At 44.2% G+C, this 21,155-nt stretch overlaps 2 protein-coding genes across 8 annotated transcripts in view; both read right to left on the bottom strand.

Annotated features, from left to right (window-relative positions):
• Positions 1–10,393, bottom strand: part of PER3 (period circadian regulator 3) — a 78,796-nt gene extending 68,403 nt beyond the window's left edge. For 5 of the 7 annotated variants that reach the window (XM_055419467.2, XM_055419470.2, XM_055419471.2 and 2 more), the window contains exons 1-5: positions 6,364–10,393; positions 5,720–6,106; positions 5,151–5,296; positions 4,002–4,117; positions 1,869–2,070 (exon numbers count right to left, since the gene is read on the bottom strand). In XM_055419467.2, the coding sequence (XP_055275442.2) occupies positions 1,869–2,070; positions 4,002–4,117; positions 5,151–5,296; positions 5,720–5,898 (643 nt within the window). In that variant the 5' untranslated portion in view covers positions 5,899–6,106; positions 6,364–10,393. Of the gene's footprint in view, positions 1–1,868; positions 2,071–4,001; positions 4,118–5,150; positions 5,297–5,719; positions 6,107–6,244; positions 6,337–6,363 lie in introns of those variants that run through there. The other 2 variants (XM_055419469.2, XM_055419473.2) reach the window with 2 other exon arrangements.
• A 143-nt stretch (positions 10,394–10,536) lies between these two features.
• On the bottom strand, positions 10,537–19,900 carry VAMP3 (vesicle associated membrane protein 3). The gene is made up of 5 exons (XM_055419476.2): positions 19,780–19,900; positions 17,656–17,737; positions 13,936–14,094; positions 13,120–13,171; positions 10,537–12,328 (listed from the first exon to the last, which is right to left on the bottom strand). Coding segments are annotated over exons 1-5 (315 nt in total). The 5' UTR covers positions 19,782–19,900; the 3' UTR covers positions 10,537–12,308.
• Positions 19,901–21,155: the final 1,255 nt, after the last annotated feature.

The following is a 21,155-nucleotide window of genomic DNA, read 5'->3' as shown; positions in this document are numbered from 1 at the left end:
TGTCCATCAAGTCAGTGATGCCATCCAACCATCTCATCCTCTGCCACCCACTTCGCCTCCTGACTTCAATCTTTCCTGGCATCAGGGTCTTTCCTAATGAGTCAGCTCTTAAACGATGGTAAATTTTGTGAATGTGTTTTTTCACCGTAACAAAATAATCAAAACAAGAGAAAAAGGTTTGGGATCAAAAAGAAAGCTGATCTATACTAAAATCTTTAAAAGCTGTTTAATGAAAAGTATGAAATAAGATATAAAGGGTGACTTGAGAAAGGATTTCTGTCAATTCCAGAAAAAACATCTACTTCTGTTTTATTGACTACGCCAAAGTCTTTGACTGTGTGGATCACAAAAAACTGTGGACAATTCTTCAAGAGATGGGAATTCCAGACCACCTTACCTGCCTCTTGAGAGTCCCTTGGACTACAAGGAGATCAAACCAGTCAATCCTAAAGGAAATCAGTACTGAATATTCGTTGGAAGGACTGATGCTGAAGCTGACACTCCAATACTTTGACCACCTAATGCAAAGAACTGACTCATTGGAAAAGACCCTGATGCTGGGAAAGACTGAGGGCAGGAGGAGAAGGGGACAACAGAGGATGAGATGGTTGGAAGGCATCACTGAATTGATGGACATGAGCTTGAATAAGCTCTGGGAATTGGTGATGGACAGGGAAGCCTGGTGTGCTGCAGTCCATGGGGTCACAGAGAGTCGAACATGACTGAGCAACTGAACTGAACTTACCTCCCTCCTGAGAAATTTGTATGCATATCAAGAAGCAACAGTTAAAACCGGATACAGAACAATGGATTGGTTCCAAATTGGGAAAGGAGTACATCAAGGATGTATATTGTCACCCTGCTTATTTAAGTTATATGCAGAATACATCATGCAAACTGCTGGGCTAGATGAAGCACAAGCTGGAATCAAGATTGCCGGGAGAAGTGTCTATAACCTCAGATATGTAGATGACAGCACCCTTATAACAGAAAGCGAAGAGGAATTGAAGAGCCTCTTGATGAAAGTGAAAGAGAAGAGTGAAAAAGTTTGCTTAACATTCAAAAACTAATGTGAAGCTAAAGCCCCAATACTTTGGGCACCTGATATGAAGAACTGACTCACTGGAAAAGACCCTGATGCTGGGAAAGATTGAAGGCAGGAGGAGAAGGGGAGAACACAGGATGAGATGGTTGGGTGGCATCACCAACCTCATGGACTTAAGTTTGAGCAAGCTCTGGGAGACAGTGAAGGACAGCGAAGTCTGGCGTGCTGCAGTCCATGGGGTCACAGAAGTCAGACATGACTGAGTGATTGAACTAACTGAGAAAGGCTGAATGAATGCTTGGAAGATGACAGGGATAGAAGATCACAAAGAAAATTGTGAGTAGGAATCCATTCCCCATCCCCCAGTTCAGGCAAAGCAGCATTTCCAAAAGAAAACAAAATGATGGGAGTCAAAACTTTTAAGGAGAAGAAAAACTGGAAAGGGATCTAACTTTGAGAAGCTTATCTCTAGAGAGAGAGACAATGAAGTCAGTGTAAGAGGAAAAACACTGAATTGTATTCACGTGAAGGAAACAGAGTCTTGGTAGCAATTAACCTATTATATAGCATGCTGTAATCAAACCATATTTATAGCATATAATCTGTGAAATTAAGTTGACTAAATGAAAGCAAATTTATTGGACCTTTATGTCATTAGAAGCATTTAAAATGCAATTTTCATCACACTTTGCCTTTTAAAAATAAATAAGAAAAACCATATAATTTTCATTGCTGAATAATGCATTCACTTGTGTACTATTTCTGGCAGAATGAAACTGATCTTAACCAGGCGAGATAAACATCTGCATATTGGTCCCATTACCTCTTTGTGTCCAGTTGTTCCAGAAAGGAAGCTGAGCATGGGCAGTGTGCGTGTAGAACACCCTCATGTCTTGGGGGGCAAGCAGTTCAACAAAATGACAAGACTCCAAGAACTCTTTCTTACAATTCAGGATCAAAGGAGCCTGTTCAGAAACGTGCACTAACCTTCCAGAGAGAAATGAAAACACTGCCACAAAGGTATCCTATGAAAAACATTCAAAATAAATGCACAGAGTTGAGATATGACTAGCAACATTTCCTGAATAAATTTCATCTACATGTCTACTACGATCAATAACTTAAAATGCACACACACATACATCTGGCAAAGGTAATAAAATTCTCCAACATACTTTTTAGTTATCACTGTAAAACCTGCATTTTTCCTTCTGAAGTAAGTTCTGCCAAACGATACACCAGCTCATTCTCTACCTATTAAACAGTGAATCCCTGGTGGCTCAGACGGTAAAGAGTCTGCCTGTAATGCAGGAGACCTGGGTTCGATCCTTGGGTCAGGAAGATCCCCTGGAAAAGGGAATGGCAACCCACTCCAGTATTCTTGCCTGGAGAATTCCTGGTGGGCTACAGTCCATGGGGTCAGAAAGAGTTGGACATGATTGAGAGTGACTAACAATCTCACTTTCATACTATATACCGTATTCACTTGACTCCTTCTTCTTCGCAAACTGTGCTGTATACCTAACAGGACGGTCTTCCCTTCGCCTGTGCATATCTAGGCTTCAAGATCAAGCTCTAGATTTACTTGCTCCAAGATGCTGTCTTTGACCTATCTCATAAGAATCATTTCTCTAATTCGTTCCATTAGACATAAACATAATCTGCTAATAATCAGCCACGGTTTGTATTGGCTAGCACTGGCATAGGTTTTCCTCTTAATGTTAATTTTAAGATCTTAAAAGGAAAATGTTTTTCTAAAACTTTTCTTCTTAAATCTCCATAGCACTTACTACAATACTATAAACACACTAGTTATTAATAGTAAAACAAGCAAGTAACATTGGGGATATCTCGTGCTCCAATATTATAAAATCTTTAAGCTACAATTACGTTGATCAGTTAAGTTGCTAAGTTGTGTCCGACTCTTTGCAACCCCATGGACTGCAGCAGGCCAGGCTTCCCTGTCCATCACTAACTTCCGGAGCTTGTTCAAACTCTTGTTCCATCTACTCGGTGATGCTATCTAACCATCTCATCCTCTGTTGTCCCCTTTTCCTCCTGCCCTCAATCCTCAGAATCAGGGTCTTTCCAGTGAGTCGGTTCTCTACATCAGGTGGCCAAAGTATCGGAGCTTCAGCATCGGTCCTTCCAATGAATATTCAGGACTGATAATGTTGATGTCTACACAAAAACTGGGCTTCCCAGATGGTGTCAGTGGTAAAGAACCTGACGGCCAATGGAGGAGACGTAAGAGATGCAGGTTCAGTCCCTGGATTAGGAAGATTCCCTGGAGGAAGGCACGGCAACCCACTCCAGTATTCTTGACTGGAGATCTCCATAGATAGAGGAGCCTGGTGGGCTACAGTCCATGGGGTCACAAAGAGTCGGACACGACTGAAGTGACTTAGCATACACTCACTACACATAAATTAAGTAATTTCCATCATGTCAGCAAAACATGAACCTCAATTATTCTGTCCACATGAAGAAAAGATAAATACTAAATAACTTTAAAAATTTTACAAAAGATGACATCATCTCAATCCACCTGCTCTATAAAATCCAGTTGTTACAACCTGGAGTAGTAGTTATTGAAACTAAGAATGATATAAATAGAAATCAACACTTGGAGATTAGAATGCGATGCAGGAAATTACTCTGCAGTGTTGCTTTTTTCTTTTTCTTAATTTGGGAGAACTCAGGGATGCTAGGAGAGAGAGGCACCCCAGAACCAAAGCAAAGCCAACTAACACTCATGTGCTGCTTCCTGTTTTCAGATGTTTTCTTTGTCAAGGGCAGGAGAAACTCAAGATGCCTCATTAGCAGTTTTCTCCAGTTGTTTACCTCAAACTCTAGTTACTGAAATGCTCAGTTGTCACTTTTAACAATCTACATCAAGATAAGGTCCCTAGGAGAAACCACCCCAGCTGATATGGCAAAATTTGTGAATTCTTACTGTGTTTTTGGAAGTGTGCTCTGAAGCAATAGTGGCCAGCTCCTCCAGACTACACAAAGTCACATCAGCTTGAGGTGCTTCGTTCTGACTGAGAATCTGGAAAGACTCACTGTTTGCTAAGAAACACAGGAAAATAGATAGGTAGTCTGTTTCACAACAATATCTTTAGGAAGTTATTTCATCACAATTAAAGTTGGCTAATTTTTTTAGGATAAGGGTACCTCTGAATATATTCCTTGAAAGATCAGTTTTTTCTTTCACCTAAAACACTGACAGTTGTATAAACTTAAGATTTTGAATTTATGAATTTGGCATGTTTTGGTTCATAGGGAATGAGATAAATTTAAAGTACCAAAACAAGGTACTGAAACCAAAAATTCTCAATATACACAGAGGGGATTTGTATGGCAGAAACATTACTCTAGTATCCAGGAATTATATATCATCTATGAAGCCACAGAGGTTTGTGCTACAGAATGTGCACTTTTAAAATCCCTTGAGAAGAAAGTTGTCAAAAGAAAAAGTGTTTACAACCATTTCGTTTTAATTTGGTAAATTCCTGACATGACATGACTGCATTTTAAAAGTATGTCTACAACAGGGAAATGTAAATGTGTCTAGTCCAACTATTTTCCCCCCAATAATCATCGAAGACAATATTCCTTTAAAAAGTGAATCTCCAAAATGTGCTTATGCCAAACTCTCACTCTCCCAAAATAAAGCTGCAAAATACTACAAGAAAAATATTAAACTATTACACAAATAGGGCTTCCCGGATGGCTCTGTGGTAAAGAATCCACCTGCCAAGCAGGAGACCCAGATTCGATGTCTGGGTTGGGAAGATCCCCTGTAGATGGGCATGGCAACCCAATCCAGTATTCTTGCCTGGAGAATCCCATGGACAGAGGCGCCTAACAGAGGCACTAGCGGTTGCAAAAAGTCAGACACAACTGAAACGCATGCACACAGTGCTAATTTGAAAAACTAAGATGCCAATGGCATCAGTGTAGATTTACTCATCTCACACAGAACAGCATAAACTCAAAACATTTCTGTACTTAAAACCAAGCAGACAATGCTTCTGGCCTGGCTGCCATTTATGAGCAGTGACGTATGTGCAAGACTGTATTTTCTGGGCAGCCTGTTTACCTTGTACACTGTGTACGCAGCGAAGGGCATAGTTAAGGGCATCCAGTGTGCTTGGTTTGCCATGTCTTTCCGACGGGAAGTATTTTTTCATTTCTTGGACAACCGTTCTAAGTTCTTCAGAAACTCTGTTTCGATCTTGCTGTTCACTGTAATATTAAAAAAACAATTCTAAATTCACACTTTGGATTACAATAGGTCAACTTTCATTGAACAATGTATTTCGGGCCATGCCTGCTTTCTGAGCATTTAACACGAATCAGCTCATTCAGTTCACAGATTTATTACCCCCTTTTTACATGTGGGGAATCACAGGTCAAGAAATTGGTAAACATCAAACCTTTTCTACTGTTTGATTCCCACTTCAGCCTAGAGTCAGCAATTCCCTAACCACTTGTTACCTACTTATATAGTTAATTTCCTTCAGTGTCTCTAGGGTATTTCATTCCAAGCTGCTGGAGACTCCCGGTAAACTTTTTCCTAGGCTTACAAACAAAATGCAAAAAGATGGAAGCCCGTCTTTCCCTTCTACTGCCCCAGCAAAGAACAACAAACACATCAGGTCATGTCACCTGTTGCTGGTCTGCACGAATTTGCTCCGCAGCTTGCATTTCTGGCTCCATAGCTCAGCAGCATCATTCCCGGGGGCCTCAGGACCACTACCCTGAGGTCCTTCAAGTTCATGATGCTGATTCTCCCTGGGGTTCTCAGATTTACCACTGGACCTTTCTACATCTTCACAGGGATCCATCCTTCGCCCAGCAGCCCTCAGTCAGTCACCTGCTCTTTGCTACTTTGCAATCGGCGACCAAACCGTATTTCTCATTGTGGTCCATGCCATCGCCTTAGAGATGTCAGTCATCATTAGCGGGCATTTATTGACCCTGCTCCTCCGGGGGCATTTTTCTCCCCAGTATTTCCCTGCAATTTTGGATGTCTCTGCTCACCGGAGATCCACCCTGGAGGGGGAGGGTGGAAATAAAAGTGACAAGTGACAAGAGAAACACAATTTGATTCCGGAAGCCCTGCTGTGGCTCCTGGGGTGGGCAGCCCTGGGGGAGACCCCGGCCCCGGCAGCCCCAATAATCGCCGCGCACCCAAGAACAGGACCGAGCAAGGAGCCACTTGAAGCACAAAGTTCCCACAGTGCGGGAGAGGCTTGAGGCGACCGCGGCCGGCGGGCTCCGAGCCTACCCAACCCGGGCCGAGCACTCACCGCCACCGCTGGCGCCGCTCAGCCGAGCGGACCCGACCCGCGCGGTCTCGAGGCCCGCCGCGTGCCAGGCGACCGCCAGCACCACGCCCCCGCGGGCCACGTGACACGGCTCCGCCCCCGGGGCGCGCGATAGGCCGCCCCCGCCAGTTCTAAGGGTCCCCATTGGCCCGGGGGCGGGGTCCGCGCCGGGGAGGCCGGGTTACATAAGCGGAGGCGATGGGCGAGGGCAAAGGCCCCAGAGTCTGTTACGTAATGTCGGGGATTTGGCCTGAGGACTGCACATGACTAATCCTACTGGTCGGCGCGTAGACAGGGGGCGGAGGGACCCTGAGGAGGCCCTAGTCCCCGCCCCCTTACGGCGTCGGGGGATGGGCCACGGGGGCCGCTGGAGCGAGCGCGGCAGTGATAGGGCGCCGGAGCCACCAATCACGAGGGGGCGGGCCCCGAGCGGCAGGGTGAGCGGGGTCAGCCCAGCTTCCACGTGATTGGCAGCTGCTCCAGGGAGCGCCGGCAGGTGTCCGGGAGAGAGGAGCCGGCGGGCTGGGCATCCGGAAGAGGGCGCTGGACGTCCTAGCGCAGCGCTTTCCTTGTGTCTTCTCGAGTTCGGTCGTTTACATGTTTGTTAACGACCTTCTTTCTCTCACTCCTGCCGACACTTAAGTGAGCGGCTGGGAGGACCCAGGCCGTGTAGCCGACTTGGGAACATCAAACCTGGTTTTCAGAAGTGGAATTCTCACAACTTGAAACATTTCCCTCGTCTTCCTAAAGATTTCATTTAGCAACTGGAGAAAGACAAGTGTTTGTAAAAGACACTATTTTGGAAAGAAAAGTGTAGAGAAGCCCTTTAAAAAACACGGAGGGCTCTTTTTATTTGTGTCTCGACTTCCCTGAAGTGGAAGGTGCTGTGCAGAGGTTCTGCGCGTCTCCAGTGCCTGGTACAGAAATCTTCAGTATTGGTTGGATGAATTGAAGCAGCTGTGCATAAAAGAGGAGGGTAAGGCAGAACGTGGCAGGTCATATTAGGTCCTGAATGCATGTGTGCATGTACAGTGACTCAGTCGTGTCCGAATCAGACTCTGCGACCCCACGGACTGTAGCCCTCCAGGCTCCTCTGTCCTTGGGATTATCCCGGCAGGAATACTGGAGTCGGTTGCCACTTTTCCAGGGTATCTTCCCCACCCAGGGATGACCCACCGACTCCTGTGGCTTCTGCATGGGCAGGCAGATTCTTTATCATTAGTATCACCTGGGAAGCTATAAAGCACCTTATTTTTTCAAATGATGTTCACTCTCCCCTGAAGCCCTGTTTTGTTAAACTGCATTTATTCAGCAAATATTTACTGAATGCAAGTCTGGGGATTGGAGGTTTTGATGGAGAACAGAGAGTTGTTTTCTACACATCACGTTTGAGATGTGCGTCATACATCCAAGCAGAGTGGTCAGGTAGGCAATTGGATTTGCCAGCTGGGAGCTTAGGGGAGAAACCAGGGGTGGAGATACAGCTTACATTTAAGGGAGTCATCAGAGTCTCTATGGCGTTCACAGTGGTGGGTGAAATGGTGTCAGTGACAGAGTGCAGACAGAGAAAGGCCAAAGGCCAAGTTTCAGGGCATAGGGAGATAAAGCTCAGGCAAAGAATAAGGAGCCATAGATAAGGTTGAAAGAAAGCCAGGAGTGTGGGGTCCTGGAAGTTCCATAATGAAGCATTTAAAGGAGACAGCTGGCAACTGTATCAAATGCTGTTGACAAGCAGAGTGAGACAAAGGCAGAGAATTTCCTATTGGCCTTCACCAAGATGATGACCTTGGTTACAGATGTCTCAGTGGTGTGAAGAAAAAGAGGACGTGCGACAGTGACTACAGGAAGACATAAGGAGGAATTTTGCTGTGAAGAGCTATGAAAGTGAAGTCGCTCAGTCGTGTCCGACTCTGCGATCCCATGGACTGTAGTCTACCAGGCTTCTCTGGCCATGTGATTTTCCAGGCAAGAGTCCTGGAGTGGGTTGCCATTTCCTTCTCCAGGGGATCTTCCTGACCCAGGGATCAAACCCAGATCTCCTGCATTGCAGGCAGACGCTTTACCCTCTGAGCCACCAGTGAAGAGCTATAGACAAGCATTTGTTGACTAGAGGCAGGGATGCAGGGATTACTATTAAGTGATGGCGTGATCCAGTAGGAGGTGAATGAATCCAGAGAGGTGAATGACACAGAAAGGAAGAGCTGCAGACAAGAGGCAAAGGCTGGAGAGAAGTCCTTCCTGAGGCTGGGAATCCACAGTGTTACCCAGAGGCAGGCACTTCTGCCAACAGGGGATTGTCTGTGTGGCGGTGTAGAGCCAAGTAAATGCTCTTAGCTATTTAAAGGATGAGGGGAAAAAATATTTCCTAATAATAACTATACCATAATTGGTTTATTTAGTAAATTCTAGTTTTATAGGTTGAATTTTCTGCTACTATGAAAAGCAGCTCAGTTGGAAGTAAGTTTGCTTATTTTTAAATGAGCTAAGCAGTCCAGTCAATTTTAAAGCGAATAATTAATAATCCTCATTCAAAACCAATGAAAAAACTACTATACTTTAAAAAAACATTTCATTCGTGATGCAAATGTAGAATTATTGTGTATGGGACACAACTCATTAGATGAGATGGTTGAATGGCATCATCAACTCAATGGAGATGAGTTTGAATAAACTCTGGAAGACAGTGAAAGACAGGGAAGCCTGGCATGCTGCAGTCCACGGGGCCACAAAGTCAGACACGACTGACTGAACAAGACAAGGGGAATCTGCCCCCATTCTTTGACTGAAATGTCAACACAGAGGAATATGTTCATAGAGGTTCCACTTCTCCTTTGGGTGACAGGTAGGACTCCCTTCTACCTCTGAGGTGAGCACGGTCAACTAAGTCACTTTGGTCGATGAAATGTGAGCAGAGCTGCTGGCTCCATATCCAGACGGGGGCTTTGAGAGCCACTGCACAATTCCTGATGGTTCCTTCCTCCCGCAGTGATAAACTAAAACGAATATTTACAGGAAGTTCCCCACCCTGTCTGTAGAAGCTGATGATAGCGCCTTCCTGCTGATTGGCATCAGACACAGAGCACTAGCAAGGAAAAAACTTGAAGCCATTGCGATTTCGGGGGTGTCTGTTACACAGCACACTTCCAGCATATTGAGTGGTAACAGATGGTGACCAAAAATACAAGCAAGTACAGCAGATGTGTCTGGAGTGATCCCTGGGTGGGTGATGGGGCCCTTCTCTTCCACAGTTAATGACAGGAAGAGCGTGAGGAAGGCGGGGTTTCCTTGTCTGGTGAACACTGAGTTTGAGAGGCTTGTATCCAGTAGGCCAGGAATCATCAGCAGATTAATGAATTGGAGAGATCAAGAGCAGAGAGATTGCCTGGGTGGGTGATTAAGCAGAATGAAAAGAGAAGTTGGCTTAGGACCCACCCTAAGGAACCCTGGCATTTAAGGGATAAGCAGTGAAAGAGGAGCCCATTTATGGTAGATTTTCCTTTAAAATCTTGAAAATGATACCAAGGGTTCACATGTATTTCATTCTCTCAAGGTCCTGAACAAAAGGCGGAATTCTCAGTGCTTTTCCAGGGACATGAGTGCCTGTCAGACAAGAAAAGCAGTCACCATCTATCTGAGGCAATGGAAAGAAGTCAACCTCTTTTTCATCAGATTTTACTGAAAACTGGCATTTCATTGTAAACATAAGTAAGTCTCCTTCTACCGATATTATATTGTTCTGTAGGGGTTGTAGAATAAGTGTGGAAGTATATTCAAGGGGAAAGAGATATGCTGAATGAAAACAAGAGACACGGTTTGGAGATGTCCATTCCCCACCTGGGTCAACTTCCCCACGTCTCACCTGGGCAGCTGTCTGATCCACCACATACTGGCCAGCTCTGCACAACTCATTTCCAAAAGACCATCTATTTAAGAAACTCAGAAGCCAAATCCTAGGTGTTTCAGTGACCAGAAGGAAGCCAGTTCCCCAACATCTCGACTGAAGAGCACTTTTTACACAGGGATTGGGGTGTGAGGAAATCAGGGTCCTCAGGCAACGAGGAAGGGGAGTCAGGGTCTGTAAGAGAGGGTAGGGAATGCCATTTCTCAGGACTTGGACCATGCGCTACTCCTCTATCAGGGACACAGGCACCAGAGTTATGTTTATAAACACTTTATTCAGTTCATTAAAGGGGGTGAGTTCCCAGCTAAACACACAGATACAGGTGGGGTATTCCTGGGTTAACGCAACAGCCAGTGGGTTACGTGGGATCAAGCACCAAAGCTGCAGAGTCAGACCTGGCAGAGACCTGAGACGAGGGTGGGCCACTGTCCAGACACTGACTGCTGTCCCGTTCTCCCAGCAGGGCACACCGCAAGGCACGTCTTAAACTTCATACCATTGCACTGACATCAGGGGAACAGATGTTAAACAAGTGGAACTGGGTGCTGATGCACCTTAACTGCTGTCGCTTTGTACGTCACCAGGTAGCATGTGAACGAGACTTTGTGAACATTCTGGTCACAGTGAGCCCCAGAGTGCTAAGACTTCTTTCCCCCTTGGTGCCTCCTCGCCTGTTTTCATTCCTACCTGACTTCTTGACCTTAAGCCACACACCCTGGTGTCCAAAGTCTCACATACACAACAGAAGTCTCTCAGCTGACAATACCTCTGCCCAAAGCAGTGTTTCATGCAGAAAGTCTGTGACGTCAAAGAAAGTGTCTCTTGCGAGCTGTCCCCTGGGAAGAGGTCATCTACCCTGACCAATGCCTAGTAGAAAGTGAAATTTACAAGACAGATATAGGGAGTGGAATATGGATCACAATTGGAAACAAACTCCACGAAGCTGTTGTCTATGGGGACTGGACCAGAAAATGACCCGCCTACAGATGGTCTCACGTGAAGACTACAAAATTGCTGCTCACATATTATTAGAAACATATTGGAGCTTACAGCTGATAATCTGCAAACTGCTGAGTAAAACGCTGCCCACAGGTAGGAAATGGTCAGCATCGAGTTCAAATCCCTCTAAACCTCAGGAAAAATGTTAGCTTGGAAGGGCAGTTACAAGACCTACAGCCTTTCAAGGACAAGAAAGGCCTGCCAGGATGTCAGAGGTTCACACACAACAAGTTTAATTCTGAAGGGCACCTTGAATTCCACTGGTCACTTTTCTGAATTTATCTGGCAGGAACAAACTTGATGTCTGACTGGGATTTAACTTTTTGGCAAGATAGAAACTTTGGTCACAGCCATAGTTCTATAAAAATGTTTTAAAGAGGTCATTATTCTGATTAAAACAATATTTTTAGCAAGTGATACATAACAGTAACAAGAAAGTAAACATCTTCATATCTAATGTAAGCGCAAAAACTCTTCACCAGTATCTTATTTTAAAATACAGCAAAAGAGTCAGTAGTGTCTATAAACAGTAGAGTTCTGCTATAGGGAGTCAGAAAAAGAGCAAAATAAGGCACAGCCTGTTATTGTCACAGATTTGTGTTAGGCAGTAGTGTTCTTTCTGGAAGGCACAAACTGGAATCTGATTACCCAGAAGTTTAAAATGAGGGTAATGTCATATGATGAGGACAGTTAACTTGGAACAGATTTCCTTAACTGCAGTCAATGGCAATTAACCAGACAACATTACTGCTAGGTTATAACACTCTGCAACTGAAGAAGTCCTCTCCATCAGCCCATTTGTAAATCTGAAAAGGCACTGTGCAAAACGGAGGCTGGGCTGACCACGCTTCTAGTTTGGAGTGCATATTACAAAACAAAGGCACATCTCCAGGAAACAAGCTTTACATCACTAACAGAAAAATAATCATTTTAGATAGAACAGTAGGTGAGTTTGATAATATAGCAGGTTCTAAACCAAAGTCTTGAAGAAGTTTCTTGAACAGCAGGCTGGAGTTTCACTGCTTCTTCAGGAAGATACACTCCACACTAATAAGCAGAGGAGATTAAAAAAATGAGGGGGGAGCAGAGAGAATAGCATTTAATCTTTCAGTGCAAACAGAGAATAAACATCAAACCCTACAGTCTAAGTGTGAACAGAAATTCAATTTCTGACCGGTCTACTAGTGGGTTCTCTACATTTTGTGGAAGATTAGAGGAGGCTGCCGAGTAAAGGATCCAAGACATGTTTCTTTAAATAATTCTTATGTTCTGGGCTACTAATGGCAATGGGCTATTCCAATACTGTCTACAGTAGTAGTAATGGTTATAATAATAGTATTAATGATAGTGTGGGTGTATATATGTTTCTTTATATAACTATTATTATTATATGCCAGGTACCATCCTAAGCACATTTTATATATTAACAGCTTTGTCCTCATAATAAACATATGAAGTAGGTAGTAGTATTATTGTCCCCATTTTATAAATGAGGAAATTGTGGTTCAGAAATATGAAATTACTTATTGAAGGCCACACAGCTGGATGGTAGAACAGAGTGGATCAGAAGTAGTCCATGCTCTTCATCACTAGGCTATACTATTTCTCATGAAATGAAATATCTGATGAAAGTATATTCAGAGATCAAACTTATGGATCAGGATATTATTTATATTGAAAATCTCAGACTCAGCACTCAAGTATTTACAACACTTTCTAACGAAAAGGAAAACCTCTGGGATACGTTAACATCTCCAAGGGAACTTTTTTCTGAGTTCTTGTACATGGAGTCAAATGTGAACAGATCATTTCTGCAATGTGTTTGAAGCAGAACTCACCGACAATGATGATGATGATGATGACCACAATGGTGATTCCTATCGCCCACATCTGTAACCAAACATATGTCCACTTCACATTCAAACCCAGAGATTAACATGCCAACTGAAGAGTACCATTTAGTACCATTCTAGTCACAGAAGGAGAAATTAAGGTGCTCACCCATCCCAAATAGTCATAATTATTAAGGCCTAAACTTAATGTTCTTATTAATGCTCAGATAGGTGCTAACGCTCACCTATCTGCTTTTTTATAACACATTCAAATGATTTATGATCCCTAGATAGGCATCTGTCTGTGGATACACAGATTAAGCCTGTGTCAGGTTTCAGAAAGTGTCACTCTTCCAACCCAGGAAGGGATGTGACAGCGGCCCACTCTTTGGCAGCCATGTGAACTGTGCTTTGGTCCCTGCTCCTCATGTGGTGCTTCCTGTTTTTCTGTGGAGCATGCTGCAGCTCTCCAGCACCTTCTTCCTTTTACCCTGGAGCCATCTGCACCTGCAACTGACCTTCCTGTTCCAGCCCTCTCCTGTCAGTCTGTGTGTAGGGCTGGAAGGGGCAGCTGTCTGAGACTGATTCTGGACCTGCCTGGTTCTGCAAATTTCTGAAGGTCAGCCACAAAGCATGGAGCATTCTTAATTGTAGGGGCAGAAAAAGGACATGTAGTCAAGAGTTTTAGATTCAAAGTCAATGCAAATTTCTGTGTGGGAAGTCAGATTCGCCTCTAAGACTCATGAAAGTCCAGTATTTGTACCCTTTGTCTACCCTGAAACAAGACGGTGACTTGATGCAAAGACCAGTTAAAAGAAGTACCTTGCAATTCTTCCACCAGTATTTTCTCTTCAACTTGGCAGCACTTGTTTCAAATTGGGAGGCTCCTGCCTGCAGTGCATCTGCACGGTCATCCAATTCAGAGAGCTTCTGGTCTCTTTCCAACACTTTATCCACATTGACTCTCATGATGTCCACCACCTGATGAATATGATCACATTCAGGTACAAGTAAAGGAAAGACAAACGCAACTCCTCAATGAAATTTACTGGCATTTTTTTTTCCCCCAGGTCAGCTCTTTACTCTTTTGAGTCAAACTTTCATTAAAAAAAAAAAGAAAAAAGGGTTGACTGTTTCACAATAAAAACACTCAGCAAACTACGAAAGAAGGGAACTTCCTTAACATGTTACAGGGTATCTGTGGAAAAACCCACAGTTAATATCCATGCTCAATGGTGAAAGACAAGGAGGCCTGCCTTCACTACTGTTCAACATTGTACTGGAAGCTCTGGCCAGGTAGGAAAAAGAAATTTAAAGGCATCCAAATTAGAAAAGCTTCCTGGTGGCTTCCCTGGTGGCTCAGCTGGTAAAGAATCTGCGTGCAATGCAGGAGACCTGGGTTCAATCCCTGGGTTGGAAAGATCCCCTGGAGAAGGGAACGGCTACCCACCCCAGTATTCTGGCCTGGAGAATTCCATGGACTGTATAGACCATGGGGTTGAAAAGAGTTGTAAACGACTGAGCACCTTTCACTTTCCTTTCAAATTAGAAAAGCAGTAAAATGATCTCTGTTTGCAGATGATTCCATGTACAGAAAATCCCAAAGAATCTACCAAAAAACCCTCCTAGAGTTAATAAACAAACTCAGTAAAGTTTTAGGGTACAAGGTCAACAGCCATAAATTAGTGTGCTTCCATAACTAGCAATGAAAAGGAAATTAAGAAAACAATTCCATACAATAGCACCCCAAAAAATAAAATTCCCAGGGATAAATTAAACCAAGGAGGCCAAAGACTTGCACACTGAAAACTGCAAAACACTGCCAAAAGGAATTAGACCTAATGAAATGGGAAGACATCCCACATTCATAGGTTGAAAGACTTAATTAACAGTGTTAAGAGGTGAAACTCCCCCTAGTGATGTACACATATATAGATTCAATTCAATCTCTATCAAAATTCCAGTGGCTTTTTTTTTGCCTAAATGGAAAAACTAGTCCTCAAATTCATATGGAATTCCAAGGGGCCTTGAACACTCAACACAACATTGAAGAAGAAAAACAAAATTGGAGGAGTCACACTTTTGAGTTTCAAAACTTGGTGCTTAGATAGCCACATGCGAAAGAATGAAGTTGGACCCTTACCTTACCTCACATGCAAATTAACTCAAAAAGGATCAATGACCCAAATACAGAGCTGAAAACTATAAAACTCTTAGAAGAAAACATAACTCTTTACAACTTTTGGTTTGGCTGTGGATTTGACCCCAAAAGCAAGAGCAACAAGAGAAAAAAACAGATAATCTGGATTTCATAAAAATTAAAGTCTTTTGTGCTTCAAAAGACATTATCAGGGATATGAAAAGCCAATCCACAGAATGGCAGAAAATATTTGCAAATCATATATCTGACAAAGATTTAACATCCAGAATATATAAAGAACTCTTTATCAACCAACATTAAAAAGAGACTTCCCAAATAAAAAACTGGTGATGGTCTTGAACAGACATTTCCACAAAGAATCTATACAAACAGCCAACACCACATGAGAAGATATTCAGCATCTCTGGTCACTAGGAAATGCAAATTAAAACCACCAAGAGTTACTAATCCATACTCATTAGGATCAGTTCAGGATGGCTATAACCAAAATAGTAGAAAATAACAAGTGTTGGTGATAATGTGGAAAAACAGTAACTCTTGGACATGGCTAGTGGAAAGGCAAAATAGCGTAGCCACTGTGGAAAAGTTTGACAGTTCCTCAAAAAGTTAAATATAGCATTACTATGGTGGTAGTTTAGTCACTAAGTCATGTCGACCCTTGCGACCCCACGGACTATAGGTTGCCAGGCTCCTCTATCCATGAATTTCCCAGGCAAGAATACTGGAGTCGGTTGCCATTTCCTTCTCTAGGGGATCTTCCCTACTGAAGGATCGAACCTGCATCTCCTGAATTGCAGGTAATCTTCTCCATTGCAGGCAGATTCTTTACCACTGAGCCACCAACACCAGGGAAGCCCTTAGATACATAACCAAGAAAAATGAAAACAGATGTCCACATAGAAGCTCACATGCAAATGTTTATAGTAACATGATTCATAAGAGCCAAAAGGGGAAAACAACTCAAAAATCTACCAACAGATGAATGGATAAACAAACTGAGGGAATCCATCTGCAATGGAATACTATGCAGCTACAAAAGGAATGATCTACTGACAGATGCTACAACTAGGAAGAAGCCTGACACAAAGGTCACACATTGTGTTATCCCTTTTATATGATATATCCAGCATAGGCAAAACCACAGAAACAGAAAGTCAATTAGAGGCTACCACTCTGGAGGAAGAGGGAATGGGAAGTGATTACTAAATACCTACAAGGTGTTCAGGGGTGATGAAAAAACTGGAACTAGACAAAAGGAATGGCTGCAGGGCATTGTGAATACACCAAATACCACTGAATTATACACTTTAAGGTGGTTATTATGCAAATTTCCACTTCAGTTTAAAAAAAAAAAACACACAACTCTCTTTGGTAAAGAAAAAGTACCAAAGGGAGGGAGGGGATATGTGTGTACCTATGGCTAATTCATGTTGAGGTTTGACAGAAAACAGCAAAATTCTGTAAAGCAATTATCCTTCAATAAAAAATAATTTTAAAAAATGTAAAAAAAAAAAAAAAGACCCAATTTGAGTTTGTAAGTAAATAGAAGTTTCATGGAAGATGGAATTAGAATGGGTTGCTTAGCATGAAAATGTAAACAATTCAGAATTTAGTTCATAAACAAAACCATCGGACCAAAATATTGCCATAAGATTTAACAAAGGATCTAACATTAGTTTAACTCTGCTTTTTAAGATAGCTAAATGCAGAAAGACCAAGACAGCCTTGCTCAGCTATGATGGCTTTTAGGACTAAGGAAATACGAGCCTGAATTTCTCAAATAGTCTTCCATTGTAGGTCTGCATGTATAGGGCAGAAAAAAAGATGCTCTGAGGACCTCCCAACCTAACATTTCTACAAACACAGATCTGCTGGGTTAGAGCAGTTTGCCAGCACCCGCCTCCTGCACAGCACTGGATGGCAATCAACAGAGATTTGCTGGGCTGGGTAATTGGTAAAAAGCATCCTGATGAAAAATCTGTTCACAAGGATTCATCCTGGCTTCTGCAATATATAGACCTCATCCTTAAGATTTTATTATTTTATAAAGAAGTTCTTTTTTCTTCTCTAATGTTTAATTTATTGTGGCAAAATATACATCACCAAGTGATTCTTGGGAGGAATGTCCTCCGGGAGAAGAGCCTGTACTTTAGGTGTGTGATTTGGTTAAAGGAAAACAGGCCTAAAACCAGGAGTATGTGACTTCTCAGAAGCTTAGAAAAGGGCTCCTAAAACAGTAGGGGACAAATTTTTGTTACAGTCAGGATAGTCCAAATTTACTTTACATTCACACTTCTATGATACTTTTCCTAAACAGAACTATTCCCAGAGTATTCTCATGTTGGCTTATAATTCAGGTTTTCAACATTTCAGAGCAATACCTCATCCACTTGATTTTGTGTCTGCTGAAGTCTTCTACTGCTGCCAGCGGCAGCGCTTGAACCTGCCGGTGCATTTGTAGTCCTGAAACACGTAAAGACACAGGCAAGAATAAATTAGGATTTCAAACACATTTCTGTTAAGTATGTGGATATTTTCCAAGACCCTCAGTGTTAGAAATTTCAGAACTAAAGTAGAAAATGAACATCCTTTCTGCAGCAATGAACAAAGGTTCTAAAGATATCTCTTCTAATTCCTCTAAAATTTCAAAGATTCACCCATATGTTAAAAGTGACTGAGGTCTAAAGTGAAGGTTTAATAGGCTCTCCTTTGTATCACTGAAGCATCTGATCCTCACATGAAAGTCAAAGTGTTAGTCATTCAGTGGTGTCTGACTCTGTGACCCTGCGGACTGTAGCCCACCAGGCTCCTGAGTTCATGGGATTCTCCAGACAAGAATACTAGAGTGAGTTGCCATTTCCTCCTCCAAAGTATCTTCCTGACCCAGGGATCAAACCCAGGTCTCCTGCATGGCAGGCAGATTCTTTATCATCTGCACCACCAGGGAAGCCTGATCCTAAGACAGGTAGACGCTATGTTCCCATTTTTTTTATTACTTGTTTTAAGGTATACAGCTAGTTAAATGCACTCAGTACTCTGATCTTTTCACGTGGCAAGAACTGTCTTCAGAGTGGTGAACAATTACAGAACACCCTTTTTCCAGTACAGAGAAATAGACTCATTTAGAGAAACAGAGTCAGGAACACTAGGATGCAGGGAGTGGGGGCGGTGTGAGTGGCAAAGATAAGATGAAGCAAGGCTCCCTCTCTTGAAAGGTACTTCTTTTAAAATCCTCATTGAATGCTTTACTTTTCCCCCAGACAGATCTTTTTTGAGCACTCTGGCTTGCAAGTCCTAATTGCTTCCATGACTTGGTTGGCAATACTTTTGATTTTTCAGAGATACCTACAGTCTTGCCTACAGCCTTGCCTTCTCCTACAGATCCTTCCTGTGTCTTAGAGAGGTCTCTTCTCTGAGTCTTTCCTACAACACCCACTGATTCATTGAATCAACAGACAGTTATTTTATACCTACCATGCGTCGAAGATTAGGGATGCGGCAGACCCCAGCCATGCCCTCAAGAGTTTACTGATAGATAACAGCAAAGGGTCATGTACTATGCATTTGCTGTAAGCATTTTCTCATTTAGTCCTCAAAACTCTTTGAGGGGGACACTACTACTATTAACCTCATTTTACAGAAAACTAAAGTAAGGTTTAGAAAGTCTACACCACCGGCTGCACTGGAGCCCATGTTTAGACCAGGTTCTGTATAATTCCACCGATCTAGAGTTTAACCGCTGCGATCAGCTGCCACAGCAGCCTCAAGCAGGAACCCTCCAGAGGAGGGGTGACCCTAGTTCCGGGAGGAACCGTGGGAAAGCACCCATTCCTTTCTCCTCTGTAGGTGAGCGACGAGCAGGTTGAGGCGGGGGACAGCGGGTCCTTGTGATTCCTGACCCTTAAGAGTTCTCTGAAATGTTACCACGGGAAATTCCTGTTTTCAAGGGCCACTACAAGAATGCTTCTGCTTAAAAGGAGAAGGCCCACAGCTCTGCGCCTGAGTCCACTCAGACCACAGGTGCTTCAAGACAGGGCGGAGGTCCTTCTTCCCCTTTCAACTTCCGGAGTCCAGCCCAACACCAGGCGGGGAGCAGGCGCTCCAAGACGAGGGCTGCGGCCACAGCACCCCTCAGTGAACTTGGGGGGCAAGGAAGGGAAAAAGGGGACGGCAGGGGCGTCGGAGACGAAGCAGGGCTGGCGGTGGAATTCTCCCTACCTCTGGGAAACCCCGGCCGCCCCGCCCTCACCCCTTCCGCGTCCGCCCCGACCCGTGGGGCCCTCCAGGGCGGCTGGCGGCGCCGCAGTGCCGACCTGGCCTGTATGCGGCCCGCACCCCCGGGGGCCGCCGCCTACCCCTAGGCCTTGGGAGCCCCAGCGCACAGCCGCACGGGGAGCGCCTGCGTCCGAGGGGCGACGGGCGGGAACCGGGCCGGGCCAGGGTCCCAGCCGCGGGCCACGGCCCCCCGGGCCTGAGAGCCCTCTGCGTCGCCTCCTGTCACTCACATTTTGGCGGCGGCGACAGCGTCTCAGGATCGGCTGACTGGCGCTGCAGGACCGGAGGCCGGGAACCTGGGCGGGGCGCCGGCGGCGCAGGGGCGATGACGTCACCGGGAGGGCTGGCGGGTGGGCGGGGCGCGCGAGGGACGCGCCGGAAGGAGGCGGGGTGTGTCGAGGGCCGGGGGGTGTGTCGGGGGCGGACCCCCTCAACCTGGAGCTGCGGCCGGTTGCTGGGCGACTGCTGGCTGTCGCTGCCCGCGGCAGTGCTGACCTGGGGCACGTGAAAAGGCACCACGGAGATAAATGCGGGTGTGGACGTTTTACGTCATTCTGGGCCCGTGAGTTATTCCTCTGACTGTGACAGCATCGGAGACAGCCCTTGGGCTTCTGCTTAAAGTTCCACATTAACCCAGTGGTCCTGGAGACCACATTTTCGCGAGAAACTTGTTAAAATGGGAGGGGAGGTTCATTCGTAGTATTTGTTACAGGCGTTGATTGGACTAGGTTTCCTTTTCATGTGTTCATTTGTGACACAATTATCTGTCATTGCCCAGATCTTATTATTAATATAATCTCTTCATGAAAATCTTGATATCAGGGGCTGTACTTTCTACCTTTCTGTATTTCGGGACACCAAGCACCGAACAGGTCCTCAACTTCTGAATTTCCGGTTGAGGTTGAGGCACAAATCTGAATGTAGCGATTTACTGTGCAAGGAATTTCAGTTGTACTAAAAGCGTTCCCACCAGCAAAGGCAACTCCAGCGTTAAACGAACAGAACACCAGTAGGTCAACTGGCAGAATAGATGAGAAATGAAAAAAATAACATCAAACTTATTCCAATTCTAAGTGGGATTTGAAAAAGGAAATATTAGTGTGTATTAGAATAAGAAAGAGAGTGTCACAGAGATGAAATTCGGATTGAATTAAGTAGCTAACAAGAGAATTTCCAGGCATGGGAGGAGCAAATCATATGAACACAGAAACACTGGACCTGGACACGGTTTGAACAGACCAACCAGGGGGTGCAGGTTGGGGCACAGGTGAAAATAAGACTGATTAGAGAGTGAAAATAAACAAGAAAGGAAAATATCATTTCAGTGCAGTGGGCTCTAGAAATCACTGAGGCTTCACGAAACTGGGAGATCCATCATGCAAAACTTGTCTGACAGCAGCTCCAGAATGTTTTAGAGGGAAGAGGAACCACCAGAGTGTTGTTTCTGCAGTGAAAGGGAAGGAGACTGATGCCAGGGTTCCAGAAAAGAAGGCTGGGCTTAGTAGTCAGCGGAAAGGTGCATTTTTAAAAAGTCAGAGGGTTTTAACTGAAAAGGTGAATTTTGATCCGTGTTTTTATCTTTTGCGTAAGTGCACTTAGGCTGAGA

This window comes from Moschus berezovskii, chromosome 17, assembly GCF_049115385.1.
Source record: "Moschus berezovskii isolate FMDL1 chromosome 17, NW_MosBer_1.0, whole genome shotgun sequence".
Taxonomy (NCBI): Eukaryota; Metazoa; Chordata; class Mammalia; order Artiodactyla; family Moschidae; genus Moschus; species Moschus berezovskii.
Note: the sequence above shows the minus strand (reverse complement) of the source record. Positions and strands in the feature narration are given on the sequence as shown.